General features: G+C 48.2%; 1 protein-coding gene across 9 annotated transcripts in view; it reads right to left on the bottom strand.

Annotated features, from left to right (window-relative positions):
• Positions 1 to 16,464, bottom strand: part of LOC139579137 (rho GTPase-activating protein 23-like) — a 102,052-nt gene that overhangs the window by 18,436 nt on the left and 67,152 nt on the right. For 6 of the 9 annotated variants that reach the window (XM_071407505.1, XM_071407488.1, XM_071407452.1 and 3 more), the window contains exons 3-7: positions 10,283 to 10,307; positions 9,686 to 9,772; positions 8,606 to 8,684; positions 6,240 to 6,300; positions 2,793 to 4,374 (exon numbers count right to left, since the gene is read on the bottom strand). In XM_071407505.1, the coding sequence (XP_071263606.1) occupies positions 2,793 to 4,374; positions 6,240 to 6,300; positions 8,606 to 8,684; positions 9,686 to 9,772; positions 10,283 to 10,307 (1,834 nt within the window). Of the gene's footprint in view, positions 1 to 2,792; positions 4,375 to 5,001; positions 5,444 to 6,239; positions 6,301 to 8,605; positions 8,685 to 9,685; positions 9,773 to 10,282; positions 10,308 to 16,464 lie in introns of those variants that run through there. The other 3 variants (XM_071407461.1, XM_071407527.1, XM_071407516.1) reach the window with 2 other exon arrangements.

Here is a 16,464-nt window from a genome sequence, read left to right as displayed (position 1 = left end):
GCAGTGTGACAGAGACAGTCTCGACCCGTACTGTACTGTGCCTCACAGGGGGTTCTACTACTACCAGGCCTCCTGTCCTATCATCTACAATACTGGGTTCGCCCAATAAGGAGGCTCAGGGGGGACAGTATAACCTGCCATCCTAATAAGACCCAATACTAGGATTTACAGTAAAAATGCTCCAATATGTAATTCCTTTCATTGATTTTGTTACCACAAGCTACCAACACTATTCAAAAGGAGACTACAGTGAGTGAAAGCACCATATAGAGAATGCTAAGTCAAACTACCGATACTAGAGGGCAAGAGAATCCAACCACCATCCTGGACAGCACAGACTCTGTGCTTTTGTGTGTCTGTCTACTACACGGCCTCATCATCGACAGTCAACAGAACAGCAGCCTATTAAATCACGCTCCCAAACAACCAGATCACAGATCCTATCAGGGAGAGGAAAAAAATGGAGAGATAGAGAAACAGCAAGAGAGAAGTTTTAAGTTTCAGTCTTTGGTCGTGAAACGTGCCTCAGCCTGCCGCCCTGACTGCCTAGTTTCGGTACATTTTCAGCTGCACTGAGCAGGAGGGAAAAGAAGGAGCAAGAAGTTTCTCTGTTTTCTGGTTCTCTTCCCTATTAAATCATTTCATTTATAGGTCTCCCTCTCTCTCTCTAGGATCCGTCACGGCTTGGCCCCACATTGAGGGCATCCATCTATCTCTCCATTTCAACGTAGGTACAAGTTTCCGACGCAGCTCATTTGAATCTGCTTTGCACTTTGCTGACCTCGGTTGTTGTCCTGACCACCTGAGGGAGTAGCCTACATCGCCAATAGAAAGTCTACACATTTGTCACATTTTATTGTGCTACAAATTGGGATTCAAATGGATTTCATTTGTCATTTTTGTCAACGATCTACACAAAATACTCTAAACTCTAAAGTCAAAGATGAATGAAAAATAAAACACTAATATGCCTTGATTAGCTAAGTATTCAGCTGAGTCAATACATGTTAGAAGCACATTTGGCAGACGATTACAGCTGTGTGTCTTGTAAGAGCTTTGCACACCTGGATTGTGTGACATTTGCCCATTATCCTTTCAAAAAATATTCAAGCTCTGTCAATTTTCAAGTCTTGCCATAGATTTTAAAGCAGATTTAAGTCAAAACTGTAACTTGGTCACTCTTTGCCAAAGTCAAGCATATCCATACCATGATGCAGCCATCACCATGCTTGAAAATAAGGAGGCAGTTACTCAGTGATGTTTTGGACCAAACATAAGGATTTGCATTTCGGGCCAAAAAGTGTATTCCTTTGCCGTGTTTTTTTGCAATATTACTTTCGTGCCTTATCGCATATATAAGCAATATTTTTATTCTGTATATTTGTATTCTTCTTTTCACTCTGTCATTTAGGTCAGTACTGTGGAGTCACTACAATGTTGTTGACCCATCTTCAGTTTCCTCCCATCAATGCCATTGAACTCTGTAACTGTTTTAAAATCACCATTGGCCTCATGGTAACATCCCTGAGCAGTTTCATTCCTGTCCTGTAGCTCAGTTCAGAAGGACAACTGTATCTTTGATGTGTCTGGGTGGTTTAGTACATCATCCACAGCATAATTATTAACTTGACCATGCTTAAAGAGATATTCAATGTCTGATTTGTTATTGTTATCCATCTACCAATCACTGCCCTACTTTATGAGGCTTTCTAAAAGCTCTCTGGTCTTTGTAGTTCAATCTGTGCAAGCTGAGACACGACCAGATACCTCCTGTTCTGTTCTCACAAACACACACACACACACACACTGTACATACATACATACACACATACAAATGTGTGATTACTGTAGAACACACACGTAGTAAGCAAATACACAAACGTTCAAACAGTTACAAAGACCAGAGGGTCATCTCAGTAAATCCAGGCATAATGCCAAAAGTTATAGTTATTGTTAGATTTTCAACCAATTCATATATACTATACATTTTTTGGTCATTTAGCAGACGCTCTTATCCGGAGCGACTTACAGGAGCAATTAGGGTTAAGTGCCTTGCTCAAGGGCACATCGACAGATTTTTCACCTAGTCGGCTGGGGGACTCAAACCAGCAACCTTTTCGTTACTGGCCCAACGCTCTTAACCGCAAGGCTACCTGCCGCCCAACTTGACTGGAAATAAAATGGAATTCATGGCAGTGACGTAGAAAGAGAAAAATATTCTCCCTGTTGTGAAAGCAGACAGACTGACAGATAGGTGGACAGACGTACTCTGTGATCACAGACACACACGCTAGTGAGACATAAAGTCAGCTTCCAGCTCATCTCGATCTGAGAGACCGGTGAGGAGGAGGAGGAGGAGGGGGGGGGGGTAGTGAAGTCCCGTAAATTATGATTCAATCAAACACTACTAATACCGTCTGCATGTCTGTGGGAAGTGCCAGTATTACCCAACACAAACAAAGACACAGACTGGAGACAGAGTGAGGAAAAGCCCGGAGCCTGGCCACACAGGCAGAGACCGACAGAGGAAATGAAGGGCACAGAGAGAAGGGTTCTATTCTCTAAATACAGGCCAAGTCATAGTCTATGTCCTCCCATCTTTCTGGTCAATCTTTCTGGTAAGCTTCTTGTTTGTTTTTACAAACAGTTAGTTTCCAGTAAGTTCCAGTAAGATCAATCAGGATGAATATGTTTGTGTCTTAAACAGAAGTGGGAGTGATGAGGTCTGCAAGTCACATGGAGGGGTAGGGAGAGGAAGAGGAGGAGGAGTGTGTGGTGGTGGAGGTGCTTACCTATAAAGGGAATGGAGGCCATTGCGTCATCCTCTACAGACAGGGGGGCCAGGTTGCCATTGGTACGGTGCAGGGCACCCTCTCCTGAGGGGCGAGGGGCGGGGGCAGCATTGTGGGGGTCAGGGGGGAACACGGGGGGTTCCGTGCCATCTACAGGCAGGGTGTAGTGGGGGTGACGCATGGCGTGGGCGCTCCTTCGCCCCGTGGGGGGTTTCTGTCTCAGTTTGACCTCCTGGGTCTGAGCTACCACCTCCACCTGGCCTTCCACTGCCCCTCTCTCATGGTTGGTGGGGCGGTAGGCCTTGTCAAGGGGCTCAGGGGTGGTGGAGGCCAGAGGGGATGGAACTGAGGGGACAACACCTTCAGGGGGGCTGGTTTTGGGGGTGGGGGCCCAGCTGAGGTGGGGGCCAAGGTAGGAGGGGTCCCTGAAGGAGGGTTGCTGCATGATGCGGCCTGTCTTGCGGTTGAAGGAGGGGCTGTAGCTGCGGTAACCTACTGGCTGGTCGTCCAGGCTCTGTCCGGTGGGCAGACGTCTGCTCTGGGGGGCTGGCTGTTGGGGCTGGGGCTGGGTATGTGGGTGGGATTGTGATTGGGTTTTGTGGTGCGGCTGTGCTTGTCGGCCCATAGAAGGGGCCGGCGCGACACCGGAATGGTTCCCCTGCCTCTGATAGGCCTCAGTTCTGGGTGCTTGCTGTGAGGCCTGCTGCAGCCAGGCGGGCCTCTCGGAACGGGGCGACTCCAGCATCTCCATCGAGCGGCCATAGCGGTCGTACTGTACCAGCAGGTTCTCCGACCGGGCTCTGCTGCCGTATGAGGAGGGGTGGCTCTGGTCCCGGGCCCCCTCCCAGTCTCCGTAGGTCCAAGAAGGGTCCCCGTGGGGTCCGGGGCCTGACTGTTGCAGTACCATCAGGGTGTCCTGGGAGGCGCTGTGGGGCCAGCCGCCCGGACCCCGTCGGTGGCGCCCGGAGCCTGTCTCACACAGCCTGTCCTGAGAATAGCTGCGGTGGCGTTGGTGCATGCTGCCACTGCGGCCCTGGCGCTGCTCAGCAGCTTGGCTGTAGTACCACTCAGACAGGGCCTGTTGGCAGTGATGGCTGCGGCTGGGGCTGGGCTGGAGAGGGCTGGCCCAGGCCTGGCTGCCCTTCCGGGGCTGAGAGGAGGCGGTGGTGGCGGTGGCATTGTGGTTGACGTAGTGGACACGCAGAGGGCTGCTGAGGGGCCCTCCTGAGGAGGAAGATGAGGAGTAGGAGCGGCCCCTGGTCTGTCCCGTAGGCTGCTGCCCCGTCACACCGTACTGGATCTCCTCTGTCCTGTGGGGGGGGCTACTGTGTCCGCCCCGCCCCTCCTGCCAGCTAGCCGGGCTGCCCACGGTGGAGCGGTTGTCCAGGGGGGACAAAGGGCTGGCGGAGCCTGCCCAGCGGCTCCAGTTGTCCAGCTGGTTCTGGCCCATGGGGGCCGGGGCCCCAGAGGGAGGCTGGGACTTGGCGCGGGGAGCGTAGCAGAGGGGCGGGGGTACCGGAAGGTTCCGGGCTCCCCCTGTGTAAGGCTCGTTGCCCCTCAGGTAGGCATCCTGGGAGTATGCCTGTAAGGGGAGACAGAGAGGGAGAGAGGTGAGACACAAACAGGAGGAGTTCAGGTGACGAACAGAGGTCAGAGGGGAGGAAGGAGCGATACAATTGGTTTGACAGTCACAGGTTTGACCGGCACAGCATTCAAAGCTCCTTGTTAACTATGATGTTACACAGCAAGCGACGTCTAGAACCATCTGTGTTCATCCTCCTACCACCTCAGTCTGCTCAGCCATGGTGACTCTTAGGGGCCCCAACTCAGCCTCCAACACAAACACAGCTACTAGTTAGCTGCAGGCACTAGCACGCGCCTTGAGCAAGAGCCACAACACAGCAACCATCTGCAGCCACACAGACACAGAGCAGTGTTCCAAATATACCACTACAACAAAACACTGACTTAAAACAACGACAAATCTGGATCTATCAAAACAAGCACGGAATCTCACTGTTACAGCTAGCTTGATCCAATACACCCGCAACAACACCACATATCTAAAGTATTGTTCAGTGTTCAGCCCCTCAAGCTATAACCGTAACACCAATTAAGAAACTACAAAGCTACAGACTTAAAACCACTTTGCCCAAAATGAATTCATATCAAAAGGCAACACTTAAAATATGAAGTGTTCAGGCTTTACCTCAGAGAGCAGGGCAGGCCCACACTCAGTCTGGCAGTGTCTCTCAGGCTCAATACTGTCTTGAAGTCACTCACAGAGGAAGAGGAGAGGAGGGGAACTCCTCAATGCACGAGTCTGTTTGCCTCCCACAGACACTAACACTCCCGTTGCTACGATTCACCACGCTCTCCCCCGCTCTCCTTCTTTCTCGAGGTTATGCCTCGACTTCTCCTTTACACTCCTTTTTTTTGTCTCTCTCGCTGTTCTTTCTTGCTATCTGTCGAACTTTCTTCTTCGTTCAGTATGCTGTCCTCAGACAAGCCCTTCCAAACTCCCTCTCTTCTTCCCTCTCTCTCTCTCTCTCTCTACCCTGTGGGAGGGTGGAAGGGGGCATGGCTAGAGCTGGTGATGTCACCACTGGAATGCAACCGATGCCCGTGGTGCGTTGAGGGGCGGAGTGAGAGGAGAGAAGGGTGGAGGCGTGGAGGGGTGGAGGGGTGTGGTAATGGGGTTGAAGGAGGGCGGTATTTGGAAGGGGAAAGACAGGGTGCTTGATGGGTAGGGGGTTGTGTGGGTGAGAGAGAAGCCCAGGTCGGGCGCCCAGGTCTGGGAGGTTGTGTCAGCGTTGTGCCCCTGGGTTGCTCCTCCTGGTCCAGAGGAGAAGCGGTGACATGCTCTGCATGTCTGGTCATGTGAGTAAGTGGTGGAGCAATTTATGGACTGAGGCAAAATGTGTGTGTGTGTGTGTGTGTGTGTGTGTGTGTGTGTGTGTGTGTGTGTGTGTGTGTGTGTGTGTGCGTGTGTGCGTGTGTGTGTGCGTGTGTGAGTAAGTGGTGGAGCAATTTATGGACTGAGGCAAAATGTGTGTGTGTGTGTGTGTGTGTGTGTGTGTGTGTGTGTGTGTGTGTGTGTGTGTGTGTGTGTGTGCGTGCGTGCGTGCGTGCGTGCGTGCGTGCGTGCGTGCGTGCAGGTAGCTGCTTTTCATGTGACGCTTCCACAGAACTTTGGATAATAGCTTGAATGAACGTGTGTTGTAATCTAACGACAGACTAGAAAGCATCTGCGTCACAGCCTAGCTAGTTCCTGAGAGCCGAGAACTTCAACTCAAAGCAATGGAATGACAAGAATGACTATATCCAAGATGTTATCTCTCTGCAGTATTAGTGTTCTTAAATCAACAAACTTGTCAATGAATTCATCAGGTATTCATTTATTCGTATTTCTATTAGGGTGTAGTGTGGTTGAAATATCGTACTCACACTTACCAGCTGCAGAACGTCTTCATCTTTTGGCATTATAGAGACCTCCAACACACTCTCACTGTGGAGGGAACGAGAGGAAAGGAGAGAGGGACAAGGAAGAGGGCAAAGAGAGGGGGGAACCGAAGAGAGGGGAGAGAAGGAGGGAGGAAGGGGAGAAGGGAAAAAGGAACACAGATGGAAGAGTAGGAAAAACAATATCATTCCACATTTGTTCCAAACTCTATCATGTTACAGTAAGAGAAGACTTTCCCCCTGTTGCGACGAAGGGTTTTGTTTTGCTTTGAGAGGAGTTGATCAGCAACCATGTCACAGGAGACCCTGTTGACGATGACCCTGGTGACTCTACTGCTCTCAGTGGACGTGTTCTGGACACTCATTGCTCCAGGCTATTCTCTTTAGGAGGAAATACTCACACAAGTCGAGGAAGACTTACACAACTGAACATGTTCCACATTCCAGAATCATGCTATACATACATACAAAATGCAAAGTAAACGACAGACATGTCTCGTACATAAACGACACCCACACATACAGTGCATTCGGAAAGCATTCAGGCCCCTTGACTTTTTCCACATTATGTTACGTTACAGCCTTATTCTAAAAATGATTAAATTTATAATTTTCCTCATCAATCTACACACAATACCTCATAAAGACAAAGCAAAAACAGTTTTTTTGGAAATTTTTGCAAATGTATATATTTTTTTTTTTACAGAAATCCCCGATTTACATAAGTATTCAGACTGTTTGCTATGAGACATGAAATTGAGCTCAGGTGCATCCTATTTCCATTGAGCTCTGGTGCATCCTGTTTCCATTGAGCTCAGGTCCATCCTGTTTCCATTGAGCTCAGGTGCATCTTGTTTCCATTGAGCTCAGGTGCATCCTGTTTCCATTGAGCTCTGGTGCATCCTGTTTCCATTGAGCTCAGGTGCATCCTGTTTCTACAACTTGATTGGAGTCCACCTGTGGTGAATTCTGTTGATTGGACATGATTTGGAAAGGGACACACCTGTCAATATAAAGGTCCCACAGTTGACAGTGCATGTCAGAGTAAAAACCAAGCCAGGAGGTCGAAGGAATTGTCCGTAGAGCTACAAGACAGGATTGTGTCGAGGCACAGATCTGGGGAAGGGTACCAAAAAATGTCTGCAGTATTGAAGGTCTTCAAGAACAGTGGCCACCACCAAGACTCTTCTTAGAGCTGGCCGTCCAGCCAAACTGAGCAATCGGGGGAGAAGGGCCTTGCAAGGTCAGAAGGGCATTGGTCTGACAGAGCTCCAGAGTCACTCTGTGGAGATGGGAGAACCTTCCAGAAGGACAACCATCTCTGCAGCACTCCACCAATCAGGGCTTTATGGTAGAGTGGCCAGATGGAAGACACTCCTCAATAAAAGGCACATGACAGCCCGCTTGGAGTTTGCCAAAAGGCACCTAAAGGACTCTCAGACAATGAGAAACAAGATTCTCTGGTCTGATGAACCAAAATTAAACTCTTTGGCCTGAATGCCAAGCATCACGTCTGGAGGAAACCTGGCACCATCCCTACGGTGAAGCATGGTGGTGGCAGCATCAAGCTGCGGGGGTGTTTTTCAGCTGCAGGGACTGGGACACTAGTCAGGATCAAGGGAAAGATTAACGGAGCAAAGTACAGAGAGATCCTTGATTAAAACCTGCTCCAGAGAGCTCAGGACCTCAGACTGGGGCGAAGGTTCACCTTCCAACAGGACCACGACCCTAAGCACACAGCCAAGACAACACAGGAGTGGCTTCAGGACAAGTCTCTGAATGTCCTTGAGTGACCCAGCCAGAGCCTGGACTTGAACCCGATCGAACATCTCTGGAGAGACCTGAAAATAGCTGTGCAGGAACGCTCCCCATCCAACCTGACAGAGCTTGAGAGGATCTGCAGAAAATAATGGGAGAAACTCCCCAAATACAGGTGTGCCAAGCTTGTAGCATCATACCCAAGAATACTTGAGGCTGTAATCGCTGCCAAAGGTGCTCCAACAAAATACTGAGTAAAGGGTCTGAATACTTCTGTAAATGTGACATTTCAGTTTATTTTTAATTCACCCTCTGAATGGCATACATACACAATCCATGTCTCAATTGTCTTAAAAAACCTTCTTTAACCGGTCTCCTCCCCTTCATCTACACTGATTGAAGTGGATTTAACACATTTTTAAAAAACGGTTTTTACTTTGTCATTATGGGGTATTGTGTGTAGATTGATGAGGGGGGAAAACGATTTAATCCATTTTAGAATAAGGCCGTAACGTAACAAAATGAATACTTTACGAATGCGCTGTACATACTGTGGGTACACACAGACGCACACGCAGTACAGTGACTCTTACCTGTTCTGTATGAGGGCAATCACCTGGGAGTAGGTTTTCCCCAGGACACTCTCTCCATTTACCTTTACCAGCCGATCCCCTGCAACACACATACGTACATACATATTTAAATCCCAGTATGACCAAACACAGCAAAGATATTCAGTGATACACTCTCAATTAAAAAAGAACGAGAGCAACCCCTCCACCCCCACCTCCCCCCCAGACACAGGACTCCTGCAGAGGGATATCCTGGTGGGTCAGGTCAGGGGAGGGAAGGTCAGGGAGACCCCAGACCCAGACTTCCTGCTGGGGGATGGTGGAAATAGGGACTGAGGTGTATTTGTGTATGGAAATATAGAACTATGTGCTTGTAGTAGTTGCTGTGAAGTCAGGAAGGACACAGTGTCGCCTAGGGGTTTGCTGTGTGTTGATATACCAGATCATAAGCCTGAGGCTAAATGCCTGTATCTGTTTGTGTGTTTGGCAGGAGACGGGATGAGTCATTCATTATGTGTTAGTGTGTGGATGTGTTTTGGTGGTGCAAGTTTGTTTGTGTGTGTGTGTGTGTGTGTGTGTGTGTGTGTGTGTGTGTGTGTGTGTGTGTGTGTGTGTGTGTGTGTGTGTGTGTGTGTGTGTGTGTGTGTGTGTGTGTGTGTGTGTGTGTGTGTGTGTGTGTGTGTGTGAGTGAGAGAGACTGTGTATATATTTATATAAGAGTAATAGTTTAGCTTGGCTGGGCTGCAGGGAGAGGAATGCTGCCCAGCTTAGCTTGCAAGACACAACAGGAAAACGTCTCTAATTAGCTCCAACTTACACTGCTGGGTATTTGTCAGTCTGTGTCATTCTGTTCTCATCAGTATCATTACTAATTTCCTAAGACGATAATGCAACTTCAATGTGTGTGTGTTTTTGCTGAACATGGTCTGGTTAGTATCCTTGCTGAATCATTGGAAGCACCTGACTCCCTCTCCCTCCCATCATCCATGTGTAATCATGTCTGATGCTCTTAAGGTTATTTCCATTGCAAATCAGACTGTTCCCACACACACTCAATCTCCCGTCCCTCTCGTTCTCCTTCAAAACAGACATTTTCCTTACCTGTACACAAGCCAGCCTGGTGAGCGGGACCTCGCTCTCTCACATTCTTGACAAATATGGTGTCCATTGGCTCCAACTTACTTCTCCCTACATGGCACATGCAGTATGTTACTGTCACTTCATTCTTCAATTGATTAAATAGGACCTGATGATAACGATTAAATAAATCATTGCCCACTGGGCACAGATGTCAATTCATCGTCTATTCAATGTTGGTTCAACGTAATCTCTTTGAAATGATGTGCAACCAACAGTGAACCAGTGTGAGCCTAGTGGGAATATACTATAAGCGTCAATATCATGACATGAGCATAAATACCGCCAATAATCCAATTGAGACTCAATAAAAGGACAACTCTATGCACAGGTCCAAGTTCAGGTTCACTACCCCTTTTCTTAACAGTGGGTATTACAAGCTAAAGAATCAAACTGTTCTAGGAACAGTGTTTTGGGGCCACAAGGTCATCGGCAGCAGTGGGGCTCTCTCCTGCAGGGGGAGCAGTGTAGCTAGAGGGGGACCCTGGCTAGGAGGGGCGGTGACATATTCGAGACACCAGAGTCTAGTGGTGATGGTGTTGACTGAGGGAGACAACTTACCCTTTCCATTCCCGTTCTCCTCGTCCTGTGAAGACAACGAAAAACAACATCAACACTGATATCCAGGCCCAGACAGACAATGTCACCCAGGGAACAAAGCTCCATGGCAACCTAAACACTGATATCCAGGCCCATACAGACAATGTCACCCAGGGAACAAAGCTCCATGGCAACCTAAACACCTGTTCACAGAACATCTACCTCTTTCCAGGAAACCAGAATGACACAGGTATTAGGAAGGGTGGAGTTGGGTGAGGAAACACGGGCTCATTGTAATGGCTGAAATGGAATAAATGCAACAGAGTCGAACATGTGGTTTCCATACGTATGATGCGTTTGATACCGTTCCATTTATTCCATCCCAGCCATTACAATGAGCCAGTCCTCCTATAGCTCCTCCCACCAGCCTCCTCTGGTGTGCATGTGTGGTTGTTTGTGTGAATGGAAGCTGCCAAATGCTCAAAGTGTCCCCTAAGCTCTTGTTCATGCAGTGTCTGTCTCTGTGCAAAACATATCAAATCAAACTTTATTTGTCACATGCATTGAATACAACAAGTGTAGACTTTACCGTGAAATGCTTACTTACAAGCCCTTAATTAACCAACAGTGCAGTTCAAGAAGAAGAAAATATTTACCAAGTAGACTAAAATAAAAAGTAATAATAAAAAGTAACACAATAAGAATAACAATAACGAGGCTATATACAGGGGGCACCAGTACCGAGTCAGTGTGCGGGGTTACAGGCTAGTTTAGGTAATCTGTACATGTCGGTGGGGGCTAAGTGACTATGCATAGGTAACAGACAACCAGCGAGTAGCAGCAGTGTACAAAAGGGAGGGGGGGAGGTCAATGTTAATTGTCTGGTGCGGTAGCAGAGAACAGAGAACAGTCTATAACTTGGGTGACTGGAGTCTCTGACAATTTTATGGGCTTTCCTCCGACACCGCCTATTATATACAGTGGGGAGAACAAGTATTTGATACACTGCCGATTTTGCAGGTTTTCCTACTTACAAAGCATGTAGAGGTCTGTAATTTTTATCATAGGTACACTTCAACTGTGAGAGACGGAATCTAAAACAAAAATCTAGAAAATCACATTGTATGATTTTTAAGTAATTAATTTGCATTTTATTGCATGACATAAGTATTTGATCACCTACCAACCAGTAAGAATTCCGGCTCTCACAGACCTGTTAGTTTTTCTTTAAGAAGCCCTCCTGTTCTCCACTCATTACCTGTATTAACTGCACCTGTTTGAACTCGTTACCTGTATAAAAGACACCTGTCCACACACAATCAAACAGATTCCAACCTCTCCACAATGGCCAAGACCAGAGAGCTGTGTAAGGACATCAGGGATAGAATTGTAGACCTGCACAAGGCTGGGATGGGCTACAGGACAATAGGCAAGCAGCTTGGTGAGAAGGAAACAACTGTTGGCGCAATTATTAGAAAATGGAAGAAGTTCAAGATGACGGTCAATCACCCTCGGTCTGGGGCTCCATGCAAGATTTCACCTCGTGGGGCATCAATGATCATGAGGAAGGTGAGGGATCAGCCCAGAACTACACGGCAGGACCTGGTCAATGACCTGAAGAGAGCTGGGACCACAGTCTCAAAGAAAACCATTAGTAACACACTACGCCGTCATGGATTAAAATCCTGCAGCGCACGCAAGGTCCCCCTGCTTAAGCCAGTGCATGTCCAGGCCTGTCTGAAGTTTGCCAATGACCATCTGGATGATCCAGAGGAGGAATGGGAGAAGGTCATGTGGTCTGATGAGACAAAAATAGAGCTTTTTGGTCTAACTCCACTCGCCGTGTTTGGAGGAAGAAGAAGTATGAGTACAACCCCAAGAACACCATCCCAACCGTGAAGCATGGAGGTGGAAACATCATTCTTTGGGGATGCTTTTCTGCAAAGGGGACAGGACGACTGCACCGTATTGAGGGGAGGATGGATGGGGCCATGTATCGCGAGATCTTGGCCAACAACCTCCTTCCCTCAGTAAGAGCATTGAAGATGGGTCGTGGCTGGGTCTTCCAGCATGACAACGACACGAAGCACACAGCCATGGCAACTAAGGAGTGGCTCCGTAAGAAGCATCTCAAGGTCCTGGAGTGGCCTAGCCAGTCTCCAGACCTGAACCCAATAGAAAATCTTTGGAGGGAGCTGAAAGTCCGTATTGCCCAGCAACAGCCCCGAAACCTGAAGGATCTGGAGAAGATCTGTAGGGAGGAGTGGGCCAAAATACCTGCTGCAGTGTGTGCAAACCTAGTCAAGAACTACAAGAAACGTATGATCTCTGTAATTGCAAACAAAGGTTTCTGTACCAAATATTAAGTTCTGCTTTTCTGATGTATCAAATACTTATGTCATGCAATAAAATGCAAATTAATTACTTAAAAATCATACAATGTGATTTTCTAGATTTTTTAGATTTTAGATTTTTTCTAGATTTTTTTTTTAGATTCCGTCTCTCATAGTTGAAGTGTACCTATGATAAAAATTACAGACCTCTACATGCTTTGTAAGTAGGAAAACCTGCAAAATCGGCAGTGTATCAAATACTTGTTCTCCCCACTGTAGGTCCTGGATGGCAGGAAGCTGAGGTCCTGGATGGCACTACCTCTGTAGTGCCTTACGGTCAGATGCCGAGCAGTTGCCATAACAGGCGGTGATGCAACCGGTCAGGATGCTCTCGATGGTGCAGCTGTAAAACTTTTTGAGGATCTGGGGACCCATGCCAAATCTTTTCAGTCTCCTTAGGAGGAAAAGGTTTTGTCGTGCCCTCTTCACGGCTGTCTTGGTATGTTTGGACCATGATAGTGGACACCAAGTAACTTGAAACGCTCCACTTCAGAGGGAGGTGTTTAGTCCCAGGGTCCTTAGCTTAGTGATGAGCTTCGTGGGCACTATGGTGTTGAACGCTGAGCTGTAGTCAATGAACAGCATTCTCACATAGGTGTTCCTTTTGTCCAGGTGAGAAAGGGCAGTGTGGAGTGTTATTGAGATTGCGTCATCTGTGGATCTGTTGGGGCGGTATGCGAATTGGAGTTGGTCTAGGGTGTCTGGGAGGATGCTGTTGATGTGAGCCATGACCAGCCTTTCAAAGCACTTCATGGCTACCGACGTGAGTACCACGGGGCGGTACTCATTTAGGTAGGTTACCTTCACTTCCTTGGGCACAGGGACTATGGTGGTCTGCTTGAAACATGTAGGTATTACAGACTCAGTGAAGACACTTGGTCAGTTGGTCCGCGCATGCTTTGAGTACACGTCCTAGTAATCCGTATGGCCGAGCGGCTTTGTGAATGTTGACCTGTTTAAAGGTTTTGCTCACATCGGCTACCGAGAGCGTTATCACACAGTCATCCAGAACAATTGGTGCTCTCATGCATGCTTCAGTGTTGCTTGCCTCGAAGCGAGCATAAAAGGCATTTAGCTCATCTGGTAGGCTCATGTCACTGGGCAGCTCGCGTCTTGGTTCCCTTTTGTAGTCCGTAATAGTTTTCAAGCCCTGCCACATCCGACGTGCGTCCGAGCCGGTGTAGTATGTTTCAATCTTAATCATGTATTGACGCTTTGCTTGTTTGATGGTTCGTCTGAGGGCATAGCGGGATTTCTTATAAGCATCCGCATTAGTCTCTCGCTCCTTGAAAGCGGCAGCTCTAGCCTTTAGCTCGATGCGGATTTTGCCTGTAATCCAAGGCTTCTTGTTGGGATATGTACGTACAATCACTGTGGGGACGACGTCATCGATGCACTTATTGAGTAAGCCGATGACTGAGGTGGTGTATTCCTCAATGCCATTGGATGAATCCCGGAACATATTCCAGTCTGTGCTAGCAAAACAGTCCTGTAGCGTAGCATCCGCGCAATCTGACCACTTCCGTATTGAGTGAGTCACTCGTACTTCCTGCTTTAGTTTTTGCTTGTTAGCAGGAATCAGGAGGATATAATTATGGTCAGATTTGCCAAATGGAGGGCGGGGGAGAGCTTTGTATGCATCTCTGTGTGTGGAGTAAAGGTGGTCACAGATTCCCCCCCCCCCCCCCCCCCTGGTTGCACATGTGACATGCTGGTAAAAAGTTGGTAAAACTGATTTAAGTTTACCTGCATTAAAGTCCCCGGCCACTAGGAGCGCCGCTTCTGGGTGAGCATTTTCTTCTTTGCTAATGGCCTTATAGAGTTGGTTGAGAGCTGTCTTTGTGCCAGCTTCGCTTTGTTGTGGCAAATAGACGGCTACGAATAATACAGTTGAGAACTCTCTTGGTAGATAGTGTGGTCTACAGCTTATCATGAGGTACTCTACCTCAGGCGAGCAATACCTCGAGACTTCTTTAATATTAGACATTGCGCACCCGTTGTTATTGACAAATAGACACACACTCCCACCCCTCGTCTTCCCAGAGGTAGCGTCTCTGTCGGGGTATGGAAAATCCCGCTAGCTTTATATTGTCCGTATCTTCATTCAGCCACGTCTCGGTAAAACATAAGATGTTACAGTTTTTAATGTCCCGTTGGTAGGATAATCTTAATCGTAGGTCATTCATTTTATTTTCCAATGATTGCCTTCCATTCTTCTTGCTAACGTGCAATGGGAGTTCACTCGCTCGCCTCCGGATTCTCAGAAGGTGATTAGCATGTGAAGCTACATGGCACGTGAACCATGTAGCTCTTCTTTTACAAACTGATTAGCATGTGAAGAGTGACTTCAGTGGTATCCCAGCCAGGTCTCTCAGACAAACACACCTGTTCTGGTTTAGGAGCTCCTAACACTCAGCACACACACAGCAGAGACACTCAGACAGGTTTGACTGTCTGCAGGTGGTGATGTCATACACAGAGCCAAACACGTGTAGTTGTCTGCATCAGACAGACGAGGGCAGCACTGAGCACACAGTCTGTCTGTCATAGGTGCTGTTTGATAGGGTGATAGACTGATGTAGGCGCACACACGCGCACACACACACACCCACACACTGAGCTGAGTGGACAGTTTGGGGTGACCGGCTCCTGCCTGGCTTTAGGCAGAGCTGAGTGGGCTCATTCCTGCCCTCCACAGACAATAGTGGGGGTTTATGGCCAGAGAAAGGAGGGCTGCCACCCCAGAATAGAGCCAGGGAGGCTCCCCAGCTGAGCTGCCCACCTGTCTGGTTACATGCGGGCCTGTGGTGGGGCTGAGGACCGAGAGATGGAGTATCCTCATCTCTACATCTCTCTCTGATTCTCTCTCTCTCTCTGGATATAGATGTAGGGTTAGGGACAGCTGCCATGCATGCACTGATCAGTCCATTAGGACAATCATCAGGCACGTGTCCATGATGAAGGGAGTCACATCATACAGGTCTTTGATGGGGCCCTAATGAGGGGCAGTCACCCCTGAGGCCCCTTCAGATGGGTAGGGACAGAGGGCTGCGTTCTCTGTGCCACTCGCTGCCCCTCACAGCAGCATGTGACCCTGTGGACAGGACAGGACAGGCAGCAGTGGGCCCATTGTCCGTGGTGGTTCTGGTAGAGGGCATGGTACTGCCGGTCCAGACTGGGGGTAATATGAAAGTGGTACCAGGCAGGCCAGGACAACAGAACCTATTGACACTGCTGTGTCCCAAATGGCACCCTATTCCCTTTATAGTGCACTACTTTTAACCAGGGCCGATAGGGCTGTAGTACACAATATAGGGAATAGGGTGCCATTTTTGTCCTCACTGCAGCTGCTGGGCTGGGGGTTGAAGGTTCATCATAATAGGGCCCTTGTTTTGGCTGTAACCCCCCCCCCCCTCCCCCCCATTGCTCTATTTCACATCTGTAGCTCTGTCTGCCCCGACAACTCAGAGAACAAAACAAAACACCCACCGGGATGATGCTTTTTCTGATGAGATTGTTATCTGTGGTGCTGAATGGCTGTATAGTATATATTTCAGTAAAACACCGTTGTTGTCCCTGTACTGTTTCTTACAGCAGTGTCCTCCTTTTGGAAACAGGTATACGTGAGCCAAAAGGTACACTGGCAGTGGTAGAATTGTCTGTCTATAGACAGCAAAACAGGCTTAATGGAATTTTCTCTCTCTCTCTCTCTGTAAATCGGTCCTACAGGAGTATGGAGGTTGTGTATCACCCTTCCCCTTCTGTCCTTCACTTGCTTATCCATCTCTACTCTAATGACACGGCTCTTCT

This window comes from Salvelinus alpinus, chromosome 1, assembly GCF_045679555.1.
Source record: "Salvelinus alpinus chromosome 1, SLU_Salpinus.1, whole genome shotgun sequence".
Lineage (NCBI taxonomy): Eukaryota > Metazoa > Chordata > Actinopteri > Salmoniformes > Salmonidae > Salvelinus > Salvelinus alpinus.
Note: the sequence above shows the minus strand (reverse complement) of the source record. Positions and strands in the feature narration are given on the sequence as shown.